Here is a 24319-nt window from a genome sequence, read left to right as displayed (position 1 = left end):
CAGGACATACCTGGGCAATTTTCCACATTGCCCGGTAGATGCCAGTGTTGTGGCTGTACTGGAACAGCTTGGCTAGGGGTGTGGCAAGTTCTGGAGCACAGGTCTTCTGTACTATTGCCGGAATGTTGTCAGGACCCATAGCCTTTGCAGTATGTAGTGCCTTCAGTCGTTTCTTGATATCACGCTGAATGAATCGAATTGGCTGAAGACTGGCATCTGTGATGCTGGGGACTTCAGGAGGAGGTTGAGATAGAGTCATAGAGTTATACAGCACAGAAACAGGCCCTTTGGCCCATCGTGTCTGTGCCGGCCATCAAGCATCTATCTATTCTAATCCCATTTTCCAGCACTTGGCCTGTAGCCTTGTATGCTATGGCGTTTCAAGTGCTCATCTAAATGCTTCTTAAATGTTGTGAGGGTTCCTGCCTCTACCACCTCTTCAGGCAGTGTGTTCCAGATTCCAAACACCCTCTGGGTGAAAATTTTTTTCCTCAAATCCCCTCTAAACCTCCTGCCCCTTACCTTAAATTACCCTTTGGTTATTGACCCCTCCGCTAAGGGAAAAAGTTTCTTCCCATCCATTCCATCAATGCCCCTCATAATTCTGCACACCTCAATCATGTCCCACTCAGCCTTCTCCGCTCCAAGGAAAACAACCCCAACCCCTCCAGTCTCCCCTCACAGCCAAAATGTTCCAGCCCAGGCAACATCCAGGTGAATCTCCTCTGTACCCTCTCCAGTGCAATCACAGCCATCCTACAGTGCAGCGACCAGAACAGCACACAGCACTCCAGCCACGGCCTAACTAGCGCTCTACACAGCTAAAGAAGAAATAGGTTTTCAGAGAGTAGAAGAGAGGGGAACAGAGAAATAGAGAGGGAGAGAGATTACCAGCAAGAGAGATTACCAGAGATTATCTTTCTCTCCGTGCCTATCACTCCTTTTCTATTTGTTACCCTCTCCATCTATTTTTCTCCCTCACGATGTTGCACACTCCATGCCTCTCTCTTGTATGTTTGTGCATACTTGAGTGAAGGATTACATCAAATTATTATGTTTTACATTTTCTCTTTCAATCTAACCTAACAATCTCTCTGTCTGGGAATAGAGGGACCTTGGAGTGAATGTCCACTGATTCCTGAGGATAGCAGGACAGGTAGATTAGGTGGTTAAGAGGGCATAAGGAATACTTTCCTTTATTGGCCAATGTATAGAATATAAGAGCTGAGAGGTAATGCTAGAACTGTAGACCACAGCTAGAGCACTGCGCACAGTCTTGGCCACCACACCACAGGAAGGATCCGATCACACGAGAGTGGGACCCACAGAAGATGTTGTTAGGACTGGAGAATCCCAGCTATGTGGAAAGATTGGACAGGCCAGAAATGCCCTCCCCGGAACAGAGGAGCCCGAAGGGAAGTTTCAACCGAGGCATACAAAATGATGATGGGCCGAGACAGAGTGGACAGGAAGGACCCGCCTCCCCAGCAGAGGGGTCAACAATCGGGGGCATAGATTTCAAGATTTCTGCACCAATGTCATGAGGGTGTGATGGCTTCCATGGTGGAATAATTTGCTGCATGTTTACAATGGAGTGTTTTCCTTCTGGATCATCAAAACTGTTTGTGTACACAGGAGTGATGGATTATATCAAATTAATATATCTTACATTCTCTCCTACAATCCAGCCCAACAATCCCTCTCTTTACAACCCTGTCCCTCTCTACAGCCCTCTCTCTCTGCCTGCATACTTAACCCTCTCTCTCTTTCTCTCCTAGTGTCAGAGATAGCAGGAGGGAGAGATAGAGAGAGGAGGACAGAGAGAGACACCAGAGAACAACTCCAACTTCTCCAATCTAACAACATAACTGAAGTCCCTCATTGCTTTTGTACTCTATGCCTCTATATATAAATCCCAGGACCCTTGATGCCTTTCTCAACCTGCCCTGCCACCTTCAGCGATGCACAATTACCCCCCAGCTCTGTCTGTTCCTGCACCTGTGTTAGAATTGTATCCTTTAGTTTAGATTGCCTCTCCTCCTTCTTCCTGCCTGTGGAGGCATGGTTCTTAATGAATACATTGCATCTGTCTTCACAAAAGAAGGGACGACACAGATATTGTAGTCAAGAAGAAGCAGTTTGTAATATTCAATGGGATAGACATAGTGAGAGAGGAAATATTAAGGGGTTTTCTTTGAAAGCAGATAATTCACCAGGCTCAGACTGTTAAGATGAGCAAGGGAGGAAATAGCTTTGCTCTCCATCTATATTTCTCCCTTTCTCCTGATGTTTCACACTCTATGCCTATTTCTTGTATGTCTGTGTACACAGGATTACATCAAACTGTGATTATATTTTACATTTGCCCTTTCAATCTATCCTAACAACGTGACTGTCTCCAACATTATCTCTCAGTCTGTGAACAGAGGGACCTTGGAATGAATGTCCACTGATTCCTGAGGCTGACAGGACAGGTGGACAAGGTGGTTAGGAAGGGTTAAGGGATACTTTCCTTTATTGGCTGATGTATAGAATAGAAGAACAGGGGGGTTATGCTAGAAACACTGGCAATACTCAGCCAGTCTGGCAGTATCTGTGGACAGAGAAATAGAGTTAATGTGTCAGGTTGATGACCTTTCATCAACCGATCTGATGAGAAAGACAGAGAGAGGGAGGGAGGGGCAGAGAGAGGGAGGATGAGAGGGAAGGAGACAGAGGGAGCGCGAGAGAGAGAGAGACAGACAGACAGAGAGGGAGAGACAGAGAGACTGAGAGAAAGGGAGCAACAGAGGGAGAGGGAGAGACAGGGAGAGAGGTAGAGACAGAGGGAGAACACAAGAAATAGGAACAAGAGTAGACCACATGGTCCATCGAGCCTGCTCCGCCATTCAATACAATTATGGCTGATCTTAGGATTTAACTCCACTTTTCCGTGCACTCTCCATATCCCTTGATTCCCTGAGAGACCAAAAATCTATCTATCCCAGCCTTAAATGTATTGAACAATGGAACATCCACAACCCTCTGGGGTAGAGAATTTCAAAGATTCACAACTTTTTGAGTGAAATAATTTCTATTCATCTCAGTCCTAAATGATCAGTCCCTTATCCTGAGACTGTGTCCCAGTGTTTTAGATTCCCCAACCAGCGGAAATAATCTCTCAGTGTCTACCCTATCCAATCCCTTCAGAGTCTTATATGTTTCAATGAGATCTCCTCTCATTCTTCTAAAGTCCAGAGAATACAGGCGCAGTCTATTTAATCTCTCACCTTCCCTCAGATCTGTCTGTATCTGCTCCCACTTTCGAATCATATCGCCTCTCCTCATTCTTCCTACCTGTGGAGGCGGAAGATGTGGGCATGGTTCTTAATGAATACATCACATCTGTCTTCACAAAAGAGGGAACGATGCAGACATTATAGTCAAGGAGGAGGGGTTTGAAATATTAGATGGTATAAACAGTGAGAGAGGAAATATTAAGGGGTTTAGTATCTTTGAAAGCTAGTAATTCACCAGCCTCAGACTGTTAAGAGGTGCAAGGAAGGAAATAGCAGAGACTCTGACCAGCATTTTCCAATCCTCTCTGGTTACAGGCGTGGTGCCAGAGGACTGGAGGACTGCTTACATTGTACTGCTGATGAAAGAAGGATAAAGGGATAGACTAAATAATTACAGGCCACCCAGTTGACCCAGATGGATCATCAACTTGGCACTTTTGGCTGAAGATTGTTAGAAATGCTTCAGCCTTATCTTTTGCACTGATGTGCTGGTTCCACCTCCTCCTGTTAGTTAATTGTCCACCAGCATTCACGACTGGATGTGTTAGGAGTGCAGAGCTTAGATCTGATCCATTGGTTGTGGAATCACTTAGTTCTGTCTTTCGCATGCTGCTTACACTGTTTGGCATTCAAGTTGTCCTGGGTTGCAGCTTCACCAGGTTGACACCTCATTTTGAGGTATGCCTGGTGTTGCTCCTGGCATGCCCTCCTGCACTCTTCATTAAACCAGGGTTGATCCCCCTGCTTGATGGTAATGGTAGAGTGGGGGTTATGCCGGGCCATGAAGTTATGGTTGAGTACAATTCCATTGCTGCTGATGGCCCACAGCGCCTCACGGATGCCCAGTTTTGCATTGCTTGATCTGTTCAAAATCTATCCCATTTAGCACGGTGGTAGTGCCACACAACACAACACGATGGAAGGTATCCCCAATATGAAGGCAGGACTTTGTCTCCACAAGGACTGTGCAGTGGTCACTCCTACCAATACTGTCATGGACAGATGCATCTGCGGCAGGCAGATTGGTGAGGACGAGGTCAAGTATGTTTTTCCCTCTTGTTGGTTCCCTCACCACCTGCTGCATACCCAGTCTAGCAGCTATGTCCTTTAGGACTCGACCAGCTCGGTCAGTAGTGGTGCTACCGAGCTACTCTTGGTGATGGACATTGAAGTCTCCCACCCAGAGTACATTCTGCACCCTTGCCCCCCTCACTGCTTCCTCCAAGGGGTGTTCAACATAGAGGAGTACTGATTCATCAGCTGACCGGTGGGGGGGCAGTAGGTGGTAATCAGCAGGAGGTTTCCTTACCCATGTTTGACCTGATGCCATGAGACTTCATGGGGTCTGGAGCCGATGTTGAGGACTCCCAGGGCAACTCCATCCCGACTGTATACCACTGTGCCGCCACGTCTTCTGGGTCTATCCTGCCAGTGGGACAGGACATACCCGGGGATGGTGATGGTGGGACATTGTCTGTAAGGTATGATTCTGTGAGTATGACTATGTCAGGCTGTTGCTTGACTAGTCTGTGCCCAACTTTGGCACAGCGTCCAGACGTTAGTAAGGAGGGCATTACAGGGTCGACAGGACTGGTTGCTGTTGCCGTTTCCGGTGCCTAGGTCGATGCCAGGTGGTCGACTGATTTCATTCCATATCGACTTTGTAACAGTTTGATACAACTGAGAGGCTTGCTCGGCCATTTCAGAGAGCATTTAAGAGTCAACCACATTGCTGTGGGTCTGGAGTCACATATAGGCCAGACCAGGTAAGGACAGCAGACTTCCTCCCCTAAAGGGCATTAGTGAACCAGATGGGTTTTTACGACAATGGTTTCATCAATTCCAGATTTATTAATTGAATTCAAATTCCACCTTCTGCTGTGGTGGGATTCGAACCCATGTCCCCAGACCAATACCCTGGGTCTCTGGGTTACTAGTCCAGTGAAAATACCATTACGCCACTGCCTCTCCCATTGTGCATGTGTGAGCCCAGGGTTATGAGTGCATTGCAGATGGGCTTGCTGATCTCCACACCTGCCATGCATATTCCCAAGGACAATGATCAGAATTAGAACTTTTTTTTAATTCCCCTGTCTAACCCAGGAGAATAAAGGCCCATTGTAGCAACACTATCCCGCCCTAGCCTGGCCAAGATATGCTATCTCAGTATGGACGTGCAATTGAACCTGCAGGGCACTCCTGACCCCAAAGCCATCTTCATCTAATGCTCACACACAGCAGGGTTCATATTAACGAAGAGCAGGAATCTTCGCTAATTTCCACCACCACCCCCTCCCCCGCCCCCCCCCCCCACCCACTTAGGCCCAGCAATACTAACATAAGTTGTAGCACCCTGACTGTGATCAGCTAACTCTGTATAAGGCTGGGATTGCACCTGGGGCCTTGCTTGTGTGGGTCACCCACTCAGCTGCCTTATCCAGCTCAGTTCTTGGGGAGCTGGCATTTACTTTTTTTTCTTAATTTTTCTTCTCGCCTGATCTCCAGACTCAAGCCTTTACCAGAGTGCAGTTCCAAGTGTACTGCTATTTAGAATACATGGCTATCCAACATGTTTGAGCCTAGACAGTCAATGGTGCCAAGCTATTCACCCATGCAGGGCAATCCTACAACTACAGCATTTGGTCAAGAGCAAAAACCCTGGCTGATCTTCCCTCCCAAATCCAGGGAGCACTGAGGTCATCAGCTCAACTAACATTGTAAAATGCCCCAAGGCACATCACAGGAGTTATCAGACAAAATTTAACATCAAGCCACATAAGAGATTAGGACAGTTGGCCGAAAGTTTGGTCAAAGAGTTTGGTCTTGAGCAGTATCTTAAAGGAGGAGAGAGAAGCTGAGGAGTTTAAGCTGGAAAATCCTGAACTTAGGGTCTAAACAGCTGCCAGTGGTGGGGCGCTGGAATTGGGGGAGATGCGTAAGACACCAGTGTCTAAACATTTCCATTTCTAGCAGAAATCGGTGGACAGGGATCAGAAGTAGAAACCATTGCTCATTTTCTCCTCACTACCTGAAGGCACTGAGCAAATGAAAATCGGGGATGTGCAAGAAGCCAGAATTCTGGTCAGCACAGACTAAGGATTGAACCTGGACTTAAAGCCAGTCAGTTATGTGCCTTCACCTAATTGTTAGTAAGATTGATGGTCATTTTAAGGCAACCTCTGCAGTTCAGTATGCCGATGGCACTCATAACACTATGACAACTGATGTTGGACATAGCTGAAAAGCTGTTAGTGGGGGGTCAGGAGAAATCATGTTGGAGTAAAGCGATGGCTACGGAGGAACTGTATTCCAGTAACATTAGGGGAGGAGGGGGGACAACTGGGAAGTAAGACAAAAATAGCTTCTTTTTAAAAAATAAAGCAAAAAAGACTTGCATTTATATAGCATCTTTTACAACCTCAGGATGTCCCAAAGCACTTTAAAGGCAGTGAAGTACTTTTGAGGTGTAGTCACTGTTGTAGGAAACATGGCAGCCAATTTGCACACAGCAAGCTCCCACAAACAGCAAAGTGACAATGACCTGTTCATTTCATTTGGGTTTGATGTGGGCAGAATGGCACATTGCAAAGTCAGTGTTTAGACCTTTAATAATCTAGGGGAATAAACCTCTGTGCCAGTGGGCCATCTCAAAAGCCCAGGGAGGAAGGACTCTGCTGGTATGAGCCCAGCATCCATACTAGAAATGACAAATGACTGCTACTAACAATTAGCAGGAATAATGTCCATCTCCTTTGCTGAAGGACAACTTGGAAACAGCAGTGGGTCAAGCAAATAACTGACGGAGCAGCAGATTCTCTGAATGCCCTGGAGCCAATTCTACTTGCGCACACAAGGATATTTATTAGAAAGAGCTGCTGTTGTGCCTGCTGCCGATGTTGTGATGCTAACTGTAAAGTCACTTCTCCAAGCTGGTTGCTTGTTGGTGAGGAGGCCAATGTCTAAAATTGTTCTTTGCTGCATTTTTGAGTGGTCCTATTCGCATGGCCCATGCTGAGCTGGCATGGTGCGTGTCCTTTTATTCCTTTTGTGATTTTTTGCAGTTGATTGACAGACCTTATTACTACAATGTACGTACTGGCCTGTGAGATCACCTCACTGTGACAACTGACATTGGACCAAGCCGAAGAGCTGTTAGCGGGGGCCAGGAGAAGCATGAGCATTGAGATCTTAGCTGTAAAACCGAGATTTATTTTTTCCCCCCCTTTTTCGACCCTAGTACCAGCAATTTACTTGGCTCGAAGGCCTCACAGAAGTCTACAACAGCCCCGTGCCTGATAAGCACTTACTGTTGTGGAAGCACAAACAGCAGTTGCAGGAAAATGTGCTGCTCTGTTGGTGTATAAAGCTCAGCACGTTCGATATATTGTCGGCTCGATACAGGCTCATTTTACTCCATTTCTGTACCCATCTAGTTTGGTGGATAGTTGTTTTTTAAGGTTGTTGCTTACCTTCGATTTCTGTGGGACCTGTTCTGTCAAACACAGTAATATAAACATTTTTAAAAATTAAATTTCTAGTTCTTGGCTGCAAATATCTTGTCTGACATGGTTCTTGTCCATTTGCTAATGGGCAGGAGCCCAAGGCCCAAGACTCCTCTAATATATATATAAAATACAGGGTGCAATTCTAAGGGGGTGTAAGAACAGAGGAACCTGGGTTATATGTGCACAAAGGGCAGGTTGAGAAAGTGGTTAAAAACACATGAGGGATGCTGGGCTTTATAAATAGATGAATAGAATACAAAAGCTAGGAAGTTATGATGAACCTTTATAAAATACTGGTTCAGCCTCAACTGGAATATTGTGCACTTTAGCAAGGGTGTGAAGGCATTGGAGAGGATGCAGAAAAGATTTATAAGAATGGTACTGAGAGACTTCAGTTACATGGATAGATTGGAGAAGCTGGGATTGTTCTCCTTAGAGAATAGAAGGTGTATATGTAAGGTATATATACTTGAAAGGGAAAAATTTTGTAGGGCTGTGGAGAAAGAGTGGGGGAATGGAATTAATTGAATAGCTCTTTCAGAGAACTAGCACAGGCATGATGGGCTGTTTGGTCTCCTTCTGTGCTGTAAGATACTATGATTCTAAGTTGGCAGCATCACTCGGACAGGCCAGAGGATTGTGTGTTGTGAGGTGAAAGATAAAATGGCAGAGAGGTGCTGTAAGAGGCTCTCTTCTGTGGGTGGGGCTGAAGCATATTGTTGGGGAGGACTATAAGGAACTTTAATCTGCAATAAAATGCAGAAAATGCTGGGAACATGCAGCAGGTCCAGCAGCATATGTAGAGAGAGAAAGGTTGCAACACTTTCATTTCATATTTCCAGCACCTGCAGCTTTATGCATTTTTCAGTATTTATATTTGGCTTGATAGAATCATAGAGTGGTTACAGCTCAGAAAGAGGTCAGTCAGCCCGTCGTGCCTGTGCTGGCTGCCTGCAAGAGCAACTCAGTTAGTCCCTCTCCCCTGCCCTCTCTTCATAGCCCTGAAATATTTTTCTCTTCAGTTGCTTATCCAATTCCCTTTTGAAAACCACGTTTGAATCTGCCTCCACCACACTGTCAAGCAATGCATTCCAGACCTTAACCACATGCTGTGTAAACAAGCTTTTCCTCATATTGCCTTTGATTCTTTTGCCAGTCACATCTTAAATCAGTGTCCTCTGATACTTGACCCTTCGCCAATAGGCACAGTTTTTCCCTATCCGCTCTGTCTAGACCCCTCATGATTTTGAACACTTCTATCAACTTTCGTTTCCGCCTTCTCTTCTCTAAGGAGAACAATCCCAGCTTCTCCAATCTATCCATGTAACTGAAGTCTCTCAGAAACATTCTTATAAATCTTTTCTGCATCCTCTCCAATGCCGTCACACCCTTCCTAAAGTGCACAATACTCCAGTTGAGGCTGAACCAGTATTTTATAAAGGTTCATCATAACTTCCTAGCTTTTGTATTCTATTCATCTATTTATATAGCCCAGCATCCCTCATGTGTTTTAACCACTTTCTCAACCTGCCCTTTGTGCACATATAACCCAGGTCCCTCTGTTCTTGCACCCCCTTAGAATTGCTCCCTTTATTTTATATTGCCTCTCCTCATTCTTCCCACCAAAATGTATCACTTCACACTTTTCTGCATTAAATTTCATCTGCCAATGTGTCTGCCCATTCCACCAGCCTATGTCCTCTTGAAGTCTATCACTATCCTCCTCACAGTTGACAATACTTCCAAGTTTTGTGTTATCTACAAATTTTGAAATTGTACCCTGTACACCCAAGTCTAGGTCATTAATATAGATCAAGAGAGGTAGTGGTCCTGGTACCGAACCCTGGGGAACCCCAGTGTATACCTTCCTCCAGTCTGTAAAACAACTGTTCATCACTCTCTGTTTCCTGTCAGTCAGCCAACTTCATATCTATGCTTCCAATTTTCCTCTTATTCCATGGGCCTCAATTTTTCTGACAAGTCTATTATATGGCACTTTGTCAAATGCCTTTTGGAAGTCCATATACACCACATCAACCGCATTACCCTCATTAACCCTCTCTGTTACTTCATCAAAAAACTCAATCAAATTAGTTAAACAAGATTTGCCTTTAACAAATCCTGCTAGATACCTGAACTGGGAGTGCTCGGGGCTAACACTGGGATGCCTCAGAGAGAAGCTATTCACAAATAAAGTTATAAAAATGTATTTTTCTACACTATAAGTTTGATGCATTGTTCTGTTCCTCAAAAGCAATCTATTCTTTGCTCAGGTAAACCAGTCTGACTCATCATTGGCCAACTGGGTATGATAGTATAGTGGTTTTGTTATAAAACAGAAAATGCTAGAAATACTCAGCAAGTCAGGCAGCATTTGTGGAGAGAGAAACAGAGTTAATCTTTCAGGTCAATAATCTTTCCTCAGGTTATGTTATTGGACTAGTAATCCTGAAGCCTGACCTAGTAATCCAGAGGCCTAGACTATAATCTAAATTCCCACCAATTTAAATTTAGTTTAGATTAAACATATCGAAATAAAAAGCTGGTATCAGTAAAAGTGATCATAAAGCTGTCAGATTGTCAAAACAAAAAACACTGGTTCACTAACTGGGTCTTACTTGGTCTGGCCTATATATGATTCCAAGCCCACAGCAATGTGATTGACACTTAATAAGCCCCTCAATTGTTACAGAAGCTAAAGATGATGGCCCACCACCAACCAGGGATGCCAATAAAAGCTGGATTTGGCAGTGAATCCCACATCCTGAGAATAAATGAAAAAAAAGCTTTTTGATCCCAGCATTGTAAACATTTGTTTTTTTTAAATCTGGTTTACCTTCCCCTCCACCCACATAGGAAAGAAGTTCCCATCAGCTCAGTGCCCAAACCCACTAGCCCAAAGGTCTGGCTGAGGTAATAGTTGCAGTGTTGCTTTACTGAGAAGCCACAAGTGCTTGTCTAACTTGCAGCCTCACTGTAAATGTGCTTCTAGTTTAAACAAGAAGAGCTTGTTCAAAATAAGACTTCTTCAATTCTTTCATGGTGAAGAAGGATTTCAAAAATAAGCTTCGTGTACAGAAATCATATTCTAGCCTAAGTCAATAGATTGTTGCAAGGATTGGTTGCCAGGTAGTTTGCTTGAGGCAGAAGGCAAGTCACTCAATTCAATTTCAAACACACACCTGATTTGATCAGATGCGTGTCCAGTGGGTGACTCTTTGAATTAACAGATAGTTATTTAAATAATTGCTTGTTTCCAATAGGGTATTTATCAGCTTTTGCATTTTCAAATCATTGAGTTTGTTCTGCATCCTCCAGAACAAGGTTATTCAATTGGAAATTCCAAAGAGGATAAGATAAGGCAGACGGGTTTCAATATTGGTAAGGAAAGGATTTTTTTTAAAAACAAAGTGAATAGATTAATTGTAATTGTAGTTTTAGTGTTGAAGTTCTGAATCATTTCTTTATTTTGTACCTGATGAGGATCAGGTGTAACAATGACTGTAACTATGTGAATGGTCGGTAAGTGCAGCTGAGGTATAGATCAGCCATTATCTAATTGAATGGCAGAGCAGGCCTGAGGGGCTAGATGACCTACTCCTGTTCCTATTCTCTTGTGTTCCTATTATCTGCTTGCTCTATTACTGTTTAATTAATTAGTCTGGCAGTTAAAGCCTCCAGTAAGTTCTAGTATAGTAGAATGCTCTGAATTTTAAAGACCAAAATGGAGAAACAGAGGAAAACCAATAGCCAAGTAATCTTAAAATAAAGAGGATCTCTTAGTTACTCTGGGCATCCCAATATATTACCCAAATTTTGGGGCAAGTAAAAATACTCTCGAGGTTGTAGGGAGCTAGTTTTAACCTGTGAGAGTACTTTGAAATACATCTGTCAAAATATCTAATCATAAAAGGGTGAAAGAAATGTTTGTGAGAAATTTGATTTCCCCTGCTCTACTGTAGAGTAAATGAAGTGTGGTATGGAGACACACATACCATAAGATCCCAAGCTCTAAGCTGAGTTAGACGATCTGAATTTGGAATCTTATATTAGGACTCAGTGACCCATGGATGGGGAGATTTTCTACTCCAGATAGGTTTCCTAATCTAGATCACTATCTAATAAACTTTGATGGTCAGTGCGTATGAGTGGATGTCAGTTAAGGACAGGATCAGGTAACGGGAATGTGAGTTCACACTACCCATGTTTATCAACGTACCTCGTTGTATGTGGAAACAGCACGATGAGTTAAAACAACTTTCAGTTCTGCTGAACAGGGATGCTTTGTGAAGTAGGCTTAAGGCAAGAATGAGAAGCTGAAGGAATGGGAAGGTCACTAATCCATGTCTTGAGGGTCTGGGACATGTTTGGTCACTGTTTATAGTAATAAACTGATTAAAAAGTTTAAGTGAGCCATATAAACATGGTAACGGAATTATTGGGAGAGATCGAGATGAACATGAGTGTATCTTCTTGGCTCCATGATATCTGAAGTCTGTATTGTCTGTCTTTTGGTGTATTGTGGTTTCGCGTTACTATGCATGGAATGTAGAGATCAAAAGGTAGTATTGGTATAGGGCTGGCAGCTCAATATCCCAGGATATAGAATCTTCAGGCGTGATAGAGGAGGGTGTATAAGAGGAGGTGGCATTGCATTGTTGATTAAGGAATCAATTACTGCAGTAAGGAGGGCTGATATCGTAGAAGGTTCCCCTAATGAGGCCAAATGGGTAGAATTAAAAACAAAAAAGGGGCAATCACTTGGCTGGAAGTGTACTACAGGCCTCCAAACAGTCAGAGAGAGATAGAGGAGCAGTGGCGCAGTGGTTAGCACTGCAGCCTCACAGCTCCAGCGACCCGGGTTCGATTCTGGGTACTGCCTGTGCGGAGTTTGCAAGTTCTCCCAGTGACCGCGTGAGTTTTCGCCGGGTGCTCCGGTTTCCTCCCACAGCCAAAGACTTGCAGGTTGATCGGTAAATTGGCCATTATAAATTGCCCCTTGTATAGGTAGGTGGTAGGGGAAGGTGGGGATGTGGTAGGAAAATGGGATTAACGTAGGATTAGTATAAATGGGTGATTGATGGTCGGCACAGACTCTGTGGGCCGAAGGGCCTGTTTCAGTGCTGTATCTCTAAATAAATAAATAAATATGTAGACAAATCTCAGGGAGGTGCAAAAATAATAGGGTAATAATAGTAGTGGATTTCCACTTCCCCAATATTAAAGGGGATAGTATTAGTCCAAAAGGCTTGAAGGGGGCGGAATTCTTGAAGTACATTCAGGAGAGCTTTCTGAGCCATCACAGAGAGAGTCATACAAGAGGAGGAGCGGTACTGGACCTAATCCTAGGGAATGAAGCCGGACAAGTGGTAGAAGTCGCAGTGGGGGAGCATTTCGGGGATAGTGACCATAACTCTGTAAGATTTAAGGGAGTTATGGAAAAGGACATAGAGGGAGCAGAGATTAAAGTACTGAATTGGGGGAAGGCAGATTTCAATATGATAAAACAGGATCTGGCCAAAGTGGACTGGGAGCACCTTCTTGTAGGAAAGTCTACATCAGACCAGTGGGAGTCATTCAGAAAGGAAATAGTGAGAGTTCAGGCCCAACATGTTCCCGTAAAGGTAAAGAGTAGGACCAACAAGTCCAGGGAACCCTGGATGTCAAGGGATATAGAGGATTGGATAAGGACAAAAAGGAGGTTTATGGCAGATTCAGAGCACTGAAAACAGCGGAGGCCCTAGAGGAGTATAGAAAGTGTGTGGGGGGGGGGGTACTTAAAAAAGTAATTAGGAGAGCGAAGAGGGGGCATGAAAAAACACTGGCAGACAAGATAAAGGAAAATCCCAAGGCATTTTATAAGTATATTAAGGGCAAGAGGATAATCAGGGAAAGAGTAGGACCCATGAAGGACCAAAGTGGCAATCTGTGTGTGGAGCCGGAGGAGATAGGTGAGGTTTTAAATGATTACTTTTCATTTGTGTTCACTTTGAAGAAGGACGATGTAGGTGTAGATATCAGGGACGGGGATTGTGTTATACTTGAACAAATTAGCATCAAAAGGGAGGAAGTATTAGCTGTTTTAACTGGCTTAAAGGTGGATAAATCCCCAGGCCGAGATGAGATGTTTCCCAGGCTGCTATGTGAGGCAAGGGAGGAGATAGCGGGGGCTCTGACACAAATTTTCAAATCGTCTCTGGCCACAGGAGAGGTACCAGAGGACTGGTACCATTATTCAAGAAGGGTATCCGGGATAAACCAGGTAATTATAGACCAGTGAGTCTAACATCAGTGGTTGGGAAACTATTGGAAAAAATTCTGAGGGACAGGATTAATCTCCACTTGGAGAGGCAGGGATTAATCAGGGATCGTCAGCATGGCTTTGTCAGGGAGAGATCGTGTCTAACAAACTTGATTGAATTTTCGAGGAGGTGACTAGATGTGTAGATGAGGGTAAAGCAGTTGATGTAGTCTACATGGACTTCAGTAAGGCTTTTGATAAGGTCCCGCATAGGAGATTGGTCACGAAGGTAAGAGCCCATGGGATCCAGGGCAATTTGGCAAATTGGATCCAAAATTGGCTTAGTGGAAGGAGGCAGAGGGTAATGGTCAAGGGTTGTTTTTGCGAATAGGGACCTGTGAGCAGTGGTGTACTACAGGGATCGGTGCTGGGACCCTTGCTGTTTGTAGTGTCCATTAATGATTTAGACGTGAATATAGGAGGTATAATCAGTAAGTTCGCAGATGACATGAAAATTGGTGGTGTCATAAATAGTGAAGAGGAAAGCCTTAGATTACAGGATGACATAGTTGGGCTGGTAAGATGGGTGGAGTAGTGGCAGATGGAGTTTAATCCTGAGAAGCGTGAGGTGATGCACTTTTGGAGGACTAACAAGGCAAGGGCATACACAATGGATGGTAGAACCCTAGGAAGTACAGAGGGTCAGAGGGACCTTGGTGTACTTGTTCATAAATCACTGAAGGCAGCAGCACAGGTAGATAAGGTGGTTAGGAAGGCATATGGAATACTTGCCTTTCTTAGCCGCAGCATAGAATATAAGAGCAAGGAGGTTATGATGGAGTTGTATAAAATGCTAGTTAGGCCACAGCTGGAGCACTGTGTACAGTTCTGGTCACCACACTATAGGAAGGATGTGATTGCACTGGAGAGGGTGCAGAGGAGATTCACCAGGATGTTGCGTGGGCTGGAGCATTTCAGCTATGAAGAGAGACTGGATAGGCTGGGGTTGTTTTCCTTGGAGCAGAGAAGGCTGATGGGGGACCTGATTGAGGTATACAAGATTATGAAGGGCATTGATTAGGATAGATAGGAAGAAGCTTTTTCCCTTAGCGGAGGGGGTCAATAACCAGGGGCATAGATTTAAGGTAAGGAGCAGGAGGTTTATAGGGGTTTTGAGGAAAAATGTTTTCACCCAGAGTGTGGTTGGAATCTGGAACACACTGCCTGAAGGGGTGGTAGAGGCAGGAACCCTCACACCATTTAAGAAGTATTTAGATGAGCACTTGCAATGCCATAGCATACAAGGCTACGGGCCAAGTGCTGGAAAATGGGATTAGAATAGATGTGTGCTTGATGGTCGGCGCAGGCGCGTTGGGCCGAAGGGCCTGTTTCTGTGCTGTATAACTCTATGACTCTATAAATGTTTTGGGTAAGCCACTATTTGCTGTAATCAGGCTGGAATTATGCAGAGTGGTACCTGAGTTCTTACAGTGAATCATGAACTCAATAATAAAGAATGCTATAATCATATGGAATTGTATTTTATGATTAGACTGAATACTCATGTTGGATTGTGTAACATGAGCTCGTTACAGACAAAGACCTGATTCTGCAGTTGTTACAACTAATGTCTGTATTTAAAATAAGAGAAGAAAATAGTACAGGAAAATAGTCCAACAGGTGTGATGTCCTCAGTCATCCCAGCAAAGTAATCAAACCCATCCTCTCAATGATCAATCACCCTGCCAAACCTCACTTTGTTGAAACATGAGGAATAGTAATGGCAGGGTACCAGGACAGCAGTATCCCAACAAGCATCATGCCTTTCAGAAAGGAAGGTACAATATTGAGACAAGAAGGGTTTGTGAAAATTCCATGGTAGACACGAGGGATTGCACCATAATGGATGTCTATCTCACTGCTGTCTTTTCTCTTTCTCTCTCAGATCCGTTACATTTCGCAAACACAAGGGTTGCCAGCGGAGTATTTGTTAAGCGCAGGGACAAAGACAACACGATTCTTCAACAGAGATCCAGATTCATCGTATCCACTTTGGAGGCTTAAGGTGATTTTCTCTCTTCCACTTTTGTAGTATGTGAGGGTGACCTATATGTATGTTTTTTTTTCTGTTTTCATCACTATTTCACTTCTTTCCATTCAACTGCATTTCACTGTATCGCGCACTCTTAACATGATGTAGGGAGGCAGCTTGGCCTGCCTCATTTGGACCTCTTATAGCATTGGGCAGTTCCTTCTCCGCTGGTTGCACAACACAAGCATTTGGATGACTTTCTCGCTCTGGTTTCCTGTCCCTCCCTCCCTCCCTGTGTGTAATCGCCTGCCCTTCTTTCGGTGCTGGTGGCAATGCTGAGAGAAAAGACTCACTATATGAGTTGAAGTCCAAGGACACCACCTGGAACTGGGTGAAACCATTGTGTCCTTTATGAGGTACACATTCAGTTGTCACTACGATCCTCTCAAGCCTAAAGTGGACTTTGGGACTGACTAGGCTGATGCACAGCAGGAATCTTCAGTGAGATCTGTTGACTATCTTTATCCATGTTCCCACACCCTCACCACCCCCTCCTTCCTCTTTCCCCTTCTGACATCAGCATTCAAACTGCCTTCTTATGCTATGGTCTGATGCACCAATCTCTCCAACCCACACCCCACTTGAAAGCACTGATTCTCACTAGGCTATTGTGCTATGGGTGCCAGTTAGCCCTGGCGCCTTGCCCAAGTGGTAGTTCATATGTTACCCTAGATGGTGAGCATTGCCTGGCTATTTTATTATGAGGGTCGTACTATGGAACAAGCTTAGCCTATCCTGTGATCAGGAGCAATTGCTATCCCCACACCTCCCCACCACTTCCCATCCCCTCCCATCCTTGGATTAGAGCCACTGACGCCAATTTTAGCAAGCCAAGTGTTTCCCGGCCAAAAATAAACTTGGTCAGGCTGAAATCGGGAACTTTGATCTATGTAGTTTAGGAGCAGCGCACATTTACTCACTGTGAAGCTGTTGGAATGATATATAGCTTCCAAGTTTATGGAAGAATGAATTTTGTCACATGTGCAAAAGCAAAACACTGCTGGAAATCTGAAACAAAAACAGAGAATTTTGGAAATACTCAGCAGATCAGGCAGCATTTGTGAAGAGAGAAAAACAGAGTTAACAGGCTGGATTTTATGGGCCCCCCGAGATGAGGTCAGAGGTGGGGGGCCCATAGAATTGCGGCAGGGGGCAGAGGGCCTGTCGCTGCCCCATTGCCAAGCAAGTTTGCCAGGTGCGGGATAGGCTGACGATGGCCTTCCCGTCCAAAGGCCAATCGAGGCCCTTAAGTGGCCTATTAATTGCCACGTAAGGGCCTCTTCCCACTGCCGCTGGGATCTAACCAGCGGTGGGGTGAGTGCCTCCACCACACAGGAAGAGCACCTTGTAAAACAAGGTGCGTTCCCTCGGGCTTGGAGAGGGTGAGGGGGGGCTTCCCTGCTCTGTGAGCAATCTGTGGCCCACAGAAGGCTCCAGCCAGGAACCAATGCACCTCCCAGGATCCCCCCCTTCCCCTGGGCTTTATGACCCTCCTTGCCGGGCCCTTCCAGACTGGCCCTGGTGACCCCGCCTCACTTACCTAAGGTAATTACCAATTTAAGATTGTCAGTCAGGCTCGCAGTGTGGCGCATTTGCGTGTACTGGAAGCTACATATATTAATACACAAGACCCTGTTCTTTGCAAACAGAAAGAGCATGTATACACATTGCACCTGTTTCAGCTAAACAAAATAAGTGACAGCCATTTGCTGGTTCATTCCTCAAGGCAATGCCTTGACTAATCAGAGTCAAGCTGCCTGGTTTAAATTTCAAACAAAGCTTGGCAGTTAACTGTCAGTCACCATAAACTGATGCATTCTCCCTAGCAATGCCTCGGCCAATCAGAGTCCACTTGCCAACTGATCACAGAATTGTTACAGTGCAGAAGGAGGCCATTCGGCCCATCATGTCCGCACCGGCTCTCTGAAAGAGCAATTCCCTCAGTTCCATTCCCCTGCCTTCTCCCCGTAACCCTGCACATTCTTCCTTTTCATCTAATTCCCCTTTGAATACTTCAACTGAACCTGCCTTCACCATGTTCTCAGGCAACACATTCCAGACCTTAACGACTCGCTGCGTGTAAACGTTTTTCCTCATGTCACTTTTGCTTCTGTTACCAAATACTTTAAATCTGTGCCTTCTCATTCTCGATCCTTTCACTAGTGGGAACAGTTTCTCTCTATCTACACTGTCCAGACCCACTCATGATTTTGAATACCTCTATCAAATCACCTCTCAGCCATCTCTTCTCCAAGGAAAACAGTCCCAACTTCTCCAATCTATCTTCATAACTGAATTTCCTCATCCCTGGAATCATTCTCGTGAATCTCTTCTGTACTCTCTCCAATGCCCTCACATCTTTCCTCAAGTGCGGTACCCAGAATTGGATGCAATACTCCAGCTGAGGCTGAACTAGCGTCTCATACAAGTTCAACATAACTTCTAAAATAAAAGCAAAATACTGCGGATGCTGGAAATCTGAAACAAAAACAAGAAATGCTGGATTCACTCAGCAGGTCTGGCAGCATCTGTGGAAAGAGAAGCAGAGTTAACGTTTCGGGTCAGTGACCCTTCTTCGGAACTGACAAATATTAGAAAAGTCACAGATTAAAAACAAGTGAGGTGGGGGTTGGGCAAGAGATAACAAAGGAGAAGGTGCAGATTGGACCAGGCCGCATAGCTGACCAAAAGGTCACGGAGCAAAGGCAAACAATATGTTAATGGTGTGTTGAAAGACAAAGCATTAGTACAGATTAGGTGTGAATATACTGAATATTGAACATCAGCAAGTGCAAACCTGAAGAAAAACAACCTGAAAAAAACAGTGGGTAAGCAAACTGAACAAACTAAGATGAAATGAAATAAATGCAAAAAAAGATTGTAAAAAATGTAAAAAGAAATGCAAAAAAAAGGAAGAAAAAATAATTAAAAATGACTAAAAATGAAAGTAAAGTGGGGGGCTGTCATGCTCTGAAATTATTGAACTCAATGTTCAGTCCGGCAGGCTGTAGTGTGCCTAATCGGTAGATGAGATGCTGTTCCTCGAGCTTGCGTTGATGTTCACTGGAACACTGCAGCAATCCCAGGACAGAGATGTGAGCATGAGAGCAGGGGGGAGTGTTGAAATGGCAAGCAACCGGAAGCTCAGGGTCCTGCTTGCGGACTGAGCGGAGATGTTCCGCAAAGCGGTCACCCAGTCTGCGCTTGGTCTCCCCAATGTAGAGGAGACCACACTGTGAGCAGCGAATACAGTATACTACATTGAAAGAAGTACAAGTAAATCGCTGCTTCACCTGAAAGGAGTGTTTGGGGCCTGGGATAGTGAGGAGAGAGGAGGTAAATGGGCAGGTATTACACCTCCTGCGATTGCAAGGGAAGGTGCCCTGGGACGGGGACGAGGTGGTGGGGGTAATGGAGGAGTGGACCAGGGTGTCGCGGAGGGAACGATCCCTTCGGAATGCTGACAGGGGAAGGGAGGGGAAGATGCGACTGGTAGTGGCATCACGCTGGAGGTGGCGAAAAAGGAGGTCATATCAGAAGCACCGTCATGGAAGGTAGCATCATCAGAGCAGATGCGTCAGAGACGGAGAAACTGGGAGAATGGAATGGAGTCCTTACAGGAGGTAGGGTGTTCTCACATTGAACAACTTCTCCTTCAACTCCACGCACTTCCTTCAAGTAAAAGGTGTCGCTATGGGTACCCGCATGGGTCCTAGTTATGCCTGTCTTTTTGTGGGATATGTCGAGCATTCTTTGTTCCAGTCCTACTCAGGCCCCCTCCCCCAACTCTTTTTCCGGTACATTGATGACTGTATCGGTGCCGTTTCCTGCTCCCGACCCGAACTAGAAAACTTTATCAACTTTGCTTCCAATTTCCACCCTTCTCTCACCTTTACATAGTCCATCTCTGACACTTCCCTTCCCTTCCTCGACTTCTCTGTCTCCATCTCTGGGGATAGGTTGTCTACCAATATCCATTATAACCCTACTGACTCCCACAGCTACCTCGACTACACTTCTTCACACCCTACCTCCTGTAAGGACTCCATTCCATTCTCCCAGTTTCTCCGTCTTCGACGCATCTGCTCTGATGATGCTACCTTCCATGACGGTGCTTCTGATATGACCTCCTTTTTCCTCAACCGAGGATTCCCCCCCACTGTGGTTGACAGGGCCCTCAACCGTGTCCGACCCATTCCCCGCACCTCTACCCTCACCCCTTCCCCTCCCTCCCAGAACCGTGACAGGGTTCCCCTTGTCCTCACTTTTCATCCCACCAGCCTCCATATCCAAAGGATCATCCTCCGCCATTTTCGCCACCTCCAGCGTGATGCCACTACCAGTCGCATCTTCCCCTCCCTTCCCCTGTCAGCATTCCGAAGGGATCGTTCCCTCCGCGACACCCTGGTCCACTCCTCCATTACCCCCACCACCTCGTCCCCGTCCCAGGGCACCTTCCCTTGCAATCGCAGGAGGTGTAATACCTGCCCATTTACCTCCTCTCTCCTCACTATCCCAGGCCCCAAACACTCCTTTCAGGTGAAGCAGCGATTTACTTGTACTTCTTTCAATGTAGTATACTGTATTCGCTGCTCACAGTGTGGTCTCCTCTACATTGGGGAGACCAAGCGCAGACTGGGTGACCGCTTTGCGGAACATCTCCGCTCAGTCCGCAAGCAGGACCCTGAGCTTCCGGTTGCTTGCCATTTCAACACTCCCCCCTGCTCTCATGCTCACATCTCTGTCCTGGGATTGCTGCAGTGTTCCAGTGAACATCAACGCAAGCTCGAGGAACAGCATCTCATCTACCGATTAGGCACACTACAGCCTGCCGGACTGAACATTGAGTTCAATAATTTCAGAGCATGACAGCCCCCCACTTTACTTTCATTTTTAGTCATTTTTAGTTATTTTTTCTTCCTTTTTTTTTGCATTCCTTTTTACATTTTTTACAATCTTTTTTTGCATTTATTTCATTTCATCTTAGTTTGTTCAGTTTGCTTACCCACTGTTTTTTTCAGGTTGTTTTTCTTCAGGTTTGCACTTGCTGATGTTCAATATTCAGTATATTCACACCTAATCTGTACTAATGCTTTGTCTTTCAACACACCATTAACATATTGTTTTGCCTTTGCTCCGTGACCTTTTGGTCAGCTATGCGGCCTGGTCCAATCTGCACCTTCTCCTTTGTTATCTCTTGCCCAACCCCCACCTCACTTGTTTATAACCTGTGACATTTTTAATATTTGTCAGTTCCGAAGAAGGGTCACTGACCCGAAACGTTAACTCTGCTTCTCTTTCCACAGATGCTGCCAGACCTGCTGAGTGAATCCAGCATTTCTTGTTTTTGTTTCAACATAACTTCCTTGCTCTTGTACTCTATGCCCCTATTAATAAAGCCCAGGATACTGTATGCTTTATTAACCGTTTTCTCAACCTGTCCTGCCACCTTCAATGATTTATGCACATATACACTTAGGTCTCTTTGCTCCTGTACCCACTTTAGAATTATATCCTTTATTCTCTATTGTCTCTCCATGGTCTTCCTACCAAAACAAATCACTTCACATTTCTCTGAATTGAACTTCATCTGCCACCTGTCTGCCCATTCCACCAACTTGTCTATGTCCTTTTAAAGTTCTACACTATCCTCCTCACAGTTCACAATGCTTTCAAGTTTCGTATCATCTGCAAACTTTGAAATTGTGCCCTGTACACCAAGGTCTAGGTCATTAATAGATATCAGGAAAAGCAAGGGTCCCAACACTGATCCCTGGGATAATAGATACAAACCTTCCTCCAGCCCAAAAAAACATCCATTAACTACTACCTTTTATTTCCTGTCACTCAGCCAATTTTGTATCCATGTTGCTACCATCCCTTTTATTCCATGATCTACAAGTTTGCTCACAAGTCTGTTGTGTGGCACTGTATCAAACGCCTTTTGAAAGTCCATGTACACCACATCAACAGTATTGCCATCATCAACCCTCTCTGTTCCAATCAGCACTCTCTTCTCATGTGGTCTAAATTTGTTGCTTCCCTTACGTTGGTGTTCTTGCGAATTGTCCGGATGAGTGCAAGACGAAAAGCTTCAACAAAATGTCTCTGTTTTCAGCAATACTCATGTTTCATTTCCCTACATTATAACAGTGACTACACTTTAAAAGTACTTAATTGGCTGTAAAGCACTTTGGGACGTGCTGAAGTTATGAATGCTAGTCTACCGTTGCTTCTTTCTTAAAAGTTTACTCAGCTCTCCCGTCAAGTTGATCACTCCATTTTTAGTTTAGAAAATGTGATTTACCTCGCTGAATCTCTTTCTTAAATGCAACAATGTGCGATTAAACAGGTCTGCGATTTATCGTTATCTTTTTGATGGTATAAATCTCACTCTTCCACTTGCCGTGATGTTGTACAGGGACAGGCTGACCTCCCAGGCCAGGAAATACATTATTCTGCTTTAGAATTACAGGAAAGGATGAAAATAAAAATCAGCTGTCCCAATAATATTTTATATGACAGCAGGCGCATCCCAGCACTTAAACAAACATTTACCGCTTTAGGGCCTCGTGTCTAAAAGAATCTTCTAGCACAGCAGCATGTGTTAGCCCTTCTGAGAAATTCCTTTGTTGCTTTTAACTAGAACTTGTCCAAACCCTTAGGCAAGCAAGAATTAACATGGGGCAGGGGCTGATGGAAAAAGAGGACAATTTGTAGTTGATGTTCAACAATTTGAGTACTTTATGTGGCTGCCACTTTCTTTGCATCTGAGAAAGTCCAAGATTGATGGGTAGTGTCTGTTTTAAACAACAGGAGAGAGCCAAGGCCAGTCTTACAAGTGCGGGGAAAAGTCAGTGGGTGTGTCCAAAGCTGTCAGTCATCAGCTATACTTCTGAGGCAACGTCTAGTGTCAGAAACGCAACTATAGTTAAAGGTGCCAAGCAGGATTTATGAGAACCAAATTGTCTCAATGCTCTCTGCATTGCGTCAACCGCTGAGTAAAAAGTGTGCTCTTTTTAAAATTACAGACACCGGAAGATCACGAGACAGAGATGGGGATCAAGTCGAAGGAGGCAAGAAAGTACATTTTTAACTGTTTGGATGATATGGCACAGGTACGATTGTCTTTCTTGGGCAGTTTGCTCCGCTTCCTTTGCTCTCCTTGCTGGACTACAACTCTACAGCCACCAGCTGCCTTCAGGCACCTCACCAGTGGACCATTTCCATGTCTGAGCCCTGGTGGTGAGTGCCGGCAGGGTATTTGAACACAGGGAGTCTGCAGCATCATAGCTAAACTGTCCTCACCCAACTTGCACAGGCACACACATGCTTATGCATGCATGCATGCTTATACACAAACATACATAGATTCACACATATACTCTCACACACACAAGCTTACACACGAGGACATATACAGATTCACACATGAATACTTGCACAGACACACACAAACACACACACACAGAGCCATACTCTCACACTGAAATGCACATGCACGCACACGGACACACTCTCACACAGTGATGTACAAGTGCACATACACAGCTATGCTCACACACATAGAGGCACACAGATTCAAACATACCCACACACGTACGCACACAACACAGCCACACTCTTTCACAGAGACACACGCGGATTCACACAGACCCAGGCACGTGTACACATGCACACATGTGCACATATAGAACCACGCTCACACAGACACACAAAAACAGTCACACACGTACGCACACATGTACATATGCACAGAATCATAAACACACTCATACACTTCTAGACCAATTTCTCCCCCTCACCTCTCAAATTGAGAAAAACTGAAGTAAATTCTAGCATGACCTCAGTGCAGACTGAACCTGAGACCTGTGTGATCTATGTGACCCAGAGCAAGGGGAGCCATAAGCATGATTGTCAAATACAACCTGTTCTTCCCCTCCCTGGATTAAAAATACAAACTTGTCAGAAAGACAGTTGTCATTTGGGTTCCTAGAACATTCTCTTATAGTTCTGTACCTTGTCTGTGCTGAGATGGCATGGGTCAGACACTTCAGTTTTTGTCTAAACTTGGGGACGTCTTCAATTCAAGTTTCTCTTTTGGAGTTTGTTGTGTTAAATTGAGTGAGTATTGCAGTGAGACTGTTAAAATTTTTCATAATGTGCGCTGAAGAAAGCATCTTATGTAGGTTGCTTAGTGCTT

At 44.8% G+C, this 24319-nt stretch overlaps 1 protein-coding gene across 1 annotated transcript in view; it reads left to right on the top strand.

The window, feature by feature from the left end:
- hipk2 (homeodomain interacting protein kinase 2) overlaps positions 1 to 24319 on the top strand; it is a 270628-nt gene that overhangs the window by 199958 nt on the left and 46351 nt on the right. The window contains 2 exon segments of the mRNA XM_068051058.1: positions 15970 to 16089; positions 23148 to 23234. Coding sequence (XP_067907159.1) covers positions 15970 to 16089; positions 23148 to 23234 — 207 coding nt within the window.

This window comes from Heterodontus francisci, chromosome 18 (assembly GCF_036365525.1).
Source record: "Heterodontus francisci isolate sHetFra1 chromosome 18, sHetFra1.hap1, whole genome shotgun sequence".
Lineage (NCBI taxonomy): Eukaryota > Metazoa > Chordata > Chondrichthyes > Heterodontiformes > Heterodontidae > Heterodontus > Heterodontus francisci.
Note: the sequence above shows the minus strand (reverse complement) of the source record. Positions and strands in the feature narration are given on the sequence as shown.